Source organism: Nicotiana sylvestris, chromosome 10 (genome assembly GCF_000393655.2).
Source record: "Nicotiana sylvestris chromosome 10, ASM39365v2, whole genome shotgun sequence".
Lineage (NCBI taxonomy): Eukaryota > Viridiplantae > Streptophyta > Magnoliopsida > Solanales > Solanaceae > Nicotiana > Nicotiana sylvestris.
Window position 1 is genome coordinate 138,169,087 of NC_091066.1, and position 7,461 is coordinate 138,176,547.

The 7,461-nt window shown below is 36.5% G+C and overlaps 1 protein-coding gene across 1 annotated transcript; it reads left to right on the forward strand.

Annotated features, from left to right (window-relative positions):
* Window positions 1–1,094: 1,094 nt before the first annotated feature.
* LOC138880021 (uncharacterized) lies at window positions 1,095–4,009 on the forward strand. Its single transcript, XM_070159672.1, has 4 exons — window positions 1,095–1,999; window positions 2,105–2,186; window positions 2,290–2,292; window positions 3,713–4,009. Exons 1-4 carry the CDS (start codon window positions 1,095–1,097, stop codon window positions 4,007–4,009), a joined length of 1,287 nt encoding a protein of 428 aa, XP_070015773.1.
* Window positions 4,010–7,461: the final 3,452 nt, after the last annotated feature.

Here is a 7,461-nt window from a genome sequence, read left to right on the forward strand (position 1 = left end):
TCAAGCCTAAATTAGTTATGGATCTCCAAAACACAATCCGAACATGCCCCTAGGCTCGAAATCACCCAACGAAGCTAATGGAACCGTCGAAATTTCATTCTGAGGTCGTCTTCACACTGCTCCGACTACGGTCCAAATTCTACAACTTAAACTCTTATTTAGAGACTAAGTGTCCCAAAACTCTCCGAAACTCCAAATAAATCCTCCCGGCAACTCACAATAGCAGAAACAAATACGGGAAATACACTTAATAGGGGATCGGGGCGTTAATTCTTAAAATGACCGGCCGGATCGTTACATTTACATTACTGAAATTTGGGATAGAGAGATAGAGAGAGACGTAGAGAGAATTCTCAATTCTTTGCAACAACATCCAATCCAAATAAACAATGTTTTTTGAAAACCCAAATTCGAATTCAAAGCTTCAAAGCTTTTTAATGGTTGTCAATGATGGAATTGCTGCTCTCTTGTGAAAGATACGTGGGGGAGGAGGGGGAGATATGTTAGAGTAGATTTAGGACACTAATTATTATCATTAATTCCCTTAAAATGTACATAAATGGTAATTGGGTATATAAAATATAATTATAGTAAAATTTGAGTAAAGAGGATAATATAATTTCATATAGTGTATAAGAATGTAAAATCCCCTAAATAATTATGGCCTTATAAGGGATATGTAAGAGGTAGGAATTAATAGGAATTTTTGTGGAAAGCCATCAGTGCATTTTGCACTTTCAGTTTATACAAATTATTAAACTATGAATCTATGAATGATTCTTTTATTGCAAGCACTCGAAGGGAGAGGAGGCGCTAGAGTAAAAATAGGTCATGTGGTAAGAAGAAAGGGTTCCAACTTTCAGTAACAGAAATCCAAGTTACAATAAAATTTCTTTTCTTTTTTCTATGAAACTTTGCTTTACTAAACCTTATATAACCACATAAGGAATGGAGTAAGAAATTCTTTTTTCTACGAAACTTTGCTTTACTAAACCTTATATAACCACATAAGGAATGGAATAAGAAAAGTTTTTAGTTGGAGAGAGCTTATAATACGAACCCCACAAATCAAAGAACACTCGTAAAGAAAATTCATGGCCTCCAGTATTGCTTCTGATCCCGTCTCGGCGTTACCAGATGACATACTCCACCGCATAATCCTTTATCCTCTAACTCTGAAACAGAGAGCAATAGCATCTCTTGTTTCCAAAAGCTGGCGTCGCATGATAGCATCGTTCAATGACTGCAACTTTGCACAAACACATTCTACAAACAGTTACTGTGCATTCTGCTATCGTTATTTCAGTCTTGTATGCTGTGAGATTTGCTTTGGCCTCCACCCTGTTTTCAAACTTACTGCTGACGACAGTTTCATAGAATTCTATTTGTTCGTACCTCGTACTCATGCTTCTTTCAATTTGTCTCCTGCTATTTTAGAGTCAAGATTATTAACTTTCCTACATTTAAAAGGTTACATATTTGAGGAGAAAAACTTTGAGGAGTTGCCTTCATTGAAAGAGATATATTTTGATTACGTTTCTATCTCTCCTACAAATTTGTCCAAGTTTATCAGCGGGTGCCCTTCTATTGTGGAGTTAATTTTGAAAGATTGTTACAATGACAAATATTGCCTATCTCCCATCTCACTGTCGGATATGAATGAACTTAAAAAAGTTCATGTGAGTGGGACTGATATTGAGTCAATCGAAATAAAAACTCGAAATATGCTGGAGTTTCACTTGTTTAGTTTAACATCAGCATTAAAACTTGATTTACGTGCTTGTAGTAAGCTACAGGCCCTGAAAATAGATTGCGAATACATTCCCATCGGATTTCCTAAAGAGATTTCCTCAGCATTCCCGCGTCTTAATTCCTTATTTCTTCGTTTATGCAAAAGATTGAATAAAATCAAGCTTTTGAGTCCTGAACTGGAGAATTTGAACTTAAGTGACATGGTTGACTTGGATGATGCTATCATTGTTACTCCCAATTTACGTTCGTTCAAGCTAATAAATATTTAAAAAGTCCTAAGCTCGTGTCCAGTGGTTGGTTCAAGCCTAATGGAAGTTGAGATTGTATTAAAGCATGTTCATGCAATCAATAGGTTGCTTCAGTTGAGAAATTTTGCTGAAAATTTGGGCGAAAATTTGACCTTCTCTTTGACAACTAATGCAACTGAATCAAAGGTACGAACATGGCTAAATGATAAACCAATTGCTAAACTAGATATTCAATGTCCTCTTAGGTTTGACAATTCTTGTTGAATATAATTTGTCGTTGTCTATGAAGGAGGTGAGATTTGATTCGGGCAATCACGGAAGCAACATTCAACCACTTTGTATCAAGCATATAAATTTGAAGATACTCTTTTCAGGGGTACCAAGATATGGAACTCTAATTGATGAATTATTTAGTTACTTCATCCGCATACCTTGCTAGTGGGAGTAAGTTCAGAGGCACACATTAAATATAACTTTATACAGGTATGCTTTAATGTTATGACTTCATTCTTCACCTTAATATTTTTCTATCTTCTTTTTTTCCATATTTTCCAATTTATGTATGAACTTGAAATAGGTCCTATTTGCTAGATCTAGTTTTAATGATGCAAATAATATACATGTGCAGGAAATCAATTATAAGAAGTCAAGAAGATACCACAAGAATGATGGAGTCAATCATGATGAATAAGGGAAGAAATCAATTAGCAAAGATTACCATACAATAAGCAAATCTGGACAACTAAGGAAAGGACTCACAAATGTGGACGGAATCCAATCAGCAAATTAATCAGCAAAGAGCAACGTTGGAGAGAATCAAGCAAGCCTTAAGTTAAGGCACAAATCAGGGGCAGCATCCCGGAAGATCGAAAGTTATGAGAAGATTGGTACGCGACTAAGTTTGGAAAGATAAACAATCAAGGAGCAAGTCTTCACTCGTATCTCTACTGAAGGAAGGAAATCAAGGAGAAGCAACAGCTTACTATCTTATTCTTGGAAAGAATCAATTTCTTTCCAAGGATCAAATCTCTTGGGTTGTCAAGCCTCTACCATCCATCAAAGTATTTATATCCCGCCTTAAACCCTAGTTTGACATACTTTGATCAAACCAAAATCACTCTCTTTATTCTACTGCAAACAAACATTGTAGTTCACTAAGATCTGTTGTGTAACAAGTCAGGGGAAGAAAGAGAGCATAACACTGGTGAAGCATTGTATCAAAAACGAGTGCTAGAGAAACTGTATGCAAATTCACTATAACTGTACTCGGAGAAACACATTTACTAAAAGAGAACTCCCTTGCAACCCAAGGGGACTGGACTAGGATTCACATTGAATCCGAAGCAGTATAAAATCCTGGTGTCTTTAATTTCTGCATTTACTTTCTGCAATTTACTTTCTTTTACTATATCTGTTGAATTATCATATCTAGTCGACTACTCAATAAATTAGTCAACTAATAAGCGATTAAGTTTAAATATTTACAATTCATCCCCCCCTCTTGTACTTTCAATTGGTATCAGAGCTAGGCTCACATTTTACTTTTGCTTAACAGTTTGTGAGAAAAGATCATGACAAATCAGGTTATCATAGGAGCTCTTTTTCAGGAAGGAACTTCACAAGTTAGACCACCATGCTTCAATGGACAACATTTCTCTCACTGGAAAGTACGAATGGAAATCTTTGCTAAAGATTACGATTTCAAAGTCTAGAGAGTCATCAAAAAGGGAAACTATCCCCTACCAGCTAGCACTCCACCACTTGCTGACCCTGAAGATATAGATTCATACTCAAATGAGCAACTGGAAGTAGTACAAGTGAAAAACAAGGCGAGAAATTTGCTTCATAACGCTATAAGTGGTGAAGAATATGAGAAAATATTAAGTTGTGACACAGCCAAAGAGATGTGGGACAAACTTGAGGTCACCTATGATGGAACCAGCAAAGTAAAGGAAACACATATCAACATGCTGGTTCATGATTACGAACTTTTCTCAATGAAAGAATGAGAATCCATTGAAGAGATGTTTGCCAAGTTTAGCAAAATAATTATCGATTTAAAGGCGTTTGGCGAGCCCTACACCAGTGGTAATCAAGTTAGAAAAATTCTCAGAAGTCTGCCAACCACTTGGCAGACCAAAGTAGTCACACTGGAATCTCAAGACCTAAACAAATTGTCCTATGATGAACTACGAGGAGAACTAATTGCCTTTGAAAGGACGCATCTCAAAAAGACAAATCAAGAGGAGAAAAAGAAAATAGTTGCATTCAAAACCTCTACTGAAATGGCTGAAAATGAAATTGATGATCCTGAAGCTCTGCAAGAAGAGATTGCTATGATGTCTAGAAATATGGATGGGCTAATGAGAAGATACAGGAACACAAAGAAAGGAAGATTTCCACCAAGACGACCCAGGCAATGCAACGAACAGGATAAGAATGATGGAAAATACTACGAATGTGGAAAATTTGGGCATATTCAAGCTGAATGTCCAGAACTAAAATGTAAGATCTCTAGAGGCTTCAACAAGAACAAATCTTTCGGAAGTTGAAATGATGAGGATGACTTTGACCATGAAGAAATAGCAAATCTCTGCTTCATGACAATTCTGGAAAATGAAATGAACAAAACTTCAGGATGCTGGACAGATGAAGATGTTTCAGATGACGAGAATGAAAACTGTTTCATGGCACGAGGTGAAACTAGTGAGGTAAGATCTTATGACTGTGAAAGATATAATGAATTGCAGGATATCCTTGATTCAACCTTGAAAGAGTCTCAAAAAATGATGAATGAACTTAAGAGACTCACTAGGGAGGTTAAAGACTGGAAACTCAAACATGAAGTATGTGAAATCAAAAAGGAAGTACTTCAAGAAGAGTTTGAGGATTTGCAAATGCAGCTAAACAGCATGCGCAAATCCACCAATCACAGTTCTGTTAGGTCAAACAAGACGACTTACAAGTCAACTGGAAAAGAACCTGCTAGAACCAAGTCGACTAGTTCCAATACCTATGAAAGACCTATAAGCGGGTCTGATGTTAATTGTCATTACTGTAATAAAAGTGGGCATAAATATTTCTTTTGTCATTTTCGTAAATCAAATGTGTCAGGATGGGTTTGGAAACCAAAAAGTTTTGAACCTAGTAACACTAACCCTCCAGGACCCAGACAAGCTTGGTTACCTAAAAGAAAGTAATCATCTTGTCTTGCAGGAACACCACGAAGTAAGCTGCAAAGGAAAATGGTATCTAGATAGTGCGTGTTCCAGTCATATGACAGGTGACAAAAACCTGTTCAAAGAAGTTACAAAAATCGATGGAGGAAGTGTTAAATTTGGGGATGATTCAAAGGGCAAAATAGTTGGTACTGGCACAATTTCCTTTAATAACAATTGTGACATTAATGAAGTTTATCTCGTCGATGGCCTCAACTACAACCTCTTGAGCATAAGTCAACTCTACGACTCAGGATATGAGGTAAAGTTTAAGAAAACAGGATGTGCTATTGAAGACGAATCAGGTAAGATAATTCTTCCTGGAAAAAGGTATGGAAATGTTTATATACTTGATGATTTTGAAAAGATAGATGGTCATATTTGCTTATCCTCTATGTCTGATGATCCATGGCTATGACATAAGAGATTTGGTCATGCTAGCATGCATTTAATAGAAAAGCTATCCAAACATGAATTAGTTGTTGGTTTGCCCAAATTGAATTTTTTTAGAAATCATATTTGTGATACATGCAATTACTTCATATGGATTTATTCGGGCCTACTAGAACTGCTAGCATAGGAGGAAAGAGGTATACCTTTGTTATTGTTGATGATTATTCACGTTTCACTTGGGTAATCTTCTGGTCTCATAAGGATGAAGCATTAAGAAATTTTGAAGTTTTCTGCAAAAGGGTTGAAAGAAAAAGGGGACATTTGATTTCAACAATTCAGAGTGACCATGGAGGAGAATTTGAAAGCAGAGCATTTAAAGATTTTTGTAATGATCAGGGATACACTCATAATTTCTCTGCACCACGCTCACCACAACAAAATGGGGTTATGGAAAGAAAGAAAAGAACCCTCCAAGATATGGCAAGAACCATGCTACTAGAAAACTCATTGCCAAACCACTTCTGGGCAGAAGGTGTAAGTACAGCATGTCACATCCTCAATTGTTGCCTCATAAGGCCAATACTGAAGAAGACCCCATATGAACTTTAGAAATGTAAACATCCAAATATCAATTACTTTCATCCCTTCGGGAGCAAATGTTTCATTCACAACAACGGTAAGGATAATCTTGGAAAGTTTGATCCAAGAAGTGATGAATGTATTTTTTTAGGTTATTCATTAAATAGCAGATCTTTTAGAGTCTATAATAAATGTACTTTATGTGTGGAAGAATCTGTACATGTTATATTCGATGGAAATAATCCCTTGGTCGAGAAAGGAATTACTGTAGGTGACGAAGATCAAACTCAATAAGCTCAGGATAAAAGCGAATCACAAGAGTCGATTAATACACCAGCTGCGACTGAGTCAACTAGTGAAAATAGTAGCAATATGCCAGATCCACAAATCAAGTCGACTACAAATGCAGTTCGTCCAAATGAATGGAGAAGCGAGCCTGAATATCCTCAGAAATTCATTATAGGAGATCCAAACGAAGGAATAAAAACCAGGGCATCTCTCAAAAAGAAAGCAAACATCGCTTTGATCTCTCAAATTGAGCCAAAAAAGATAGAGGAAGCACTGAAAGATTCAAGCTGGGTGCAAGCCATGCAAGAGGAGTTAGATCAGTTCAGCAAGAATCAAGTGTGGAAACTAATACCCAAACTTGATAATGTGTCTGTAATCGAAACAAAGTGGGTGTTTAGGAACAAATTGAACGAAGATGGAAAGATCATAAGAAATAAAGCCAGACTAGTTGCTCAGGGCTACTCACAATAGGAAGGAGTTGACTATGATGAAACTTTCGCCCCAGTAGCTCATTTGGAATCTATACAAATTCTTCTGGCAGATGCATCTTTTAAAGGTTTCAAACTGTTCCAAATGGATGTTAAAAGCTCTTTTTTAAATGGATTCATCGATGAAGAAGTATTTGTGAAACAACCTCCAGGCTTTGAAGATTCAAAATTCCCATACCATGTATACAAGCTCACTAAAGCACTGTATGGGTTGAAACAAGCTCCACGTGTCTGGTATGATAGGCTAAGTACCTTTCTTGTTGATCATGGCTTTACAAGAGGTAAAATTGATACTACCCTATTTATTAAACGATCATCAGAAGGTAACCTCATTATTCAAATTTATGTTGATGACATTATATTTGGTAATGCTAACCCTCTTATGTGCAAGGAATTTTCAAATCTTATGCAAAGCGAATTTGAAATGAGTATGATGGGTGAGCTCACATTCTTCCTTGGGCTACAAATTCAACAATCTGAAGAAGGAACCTTCAT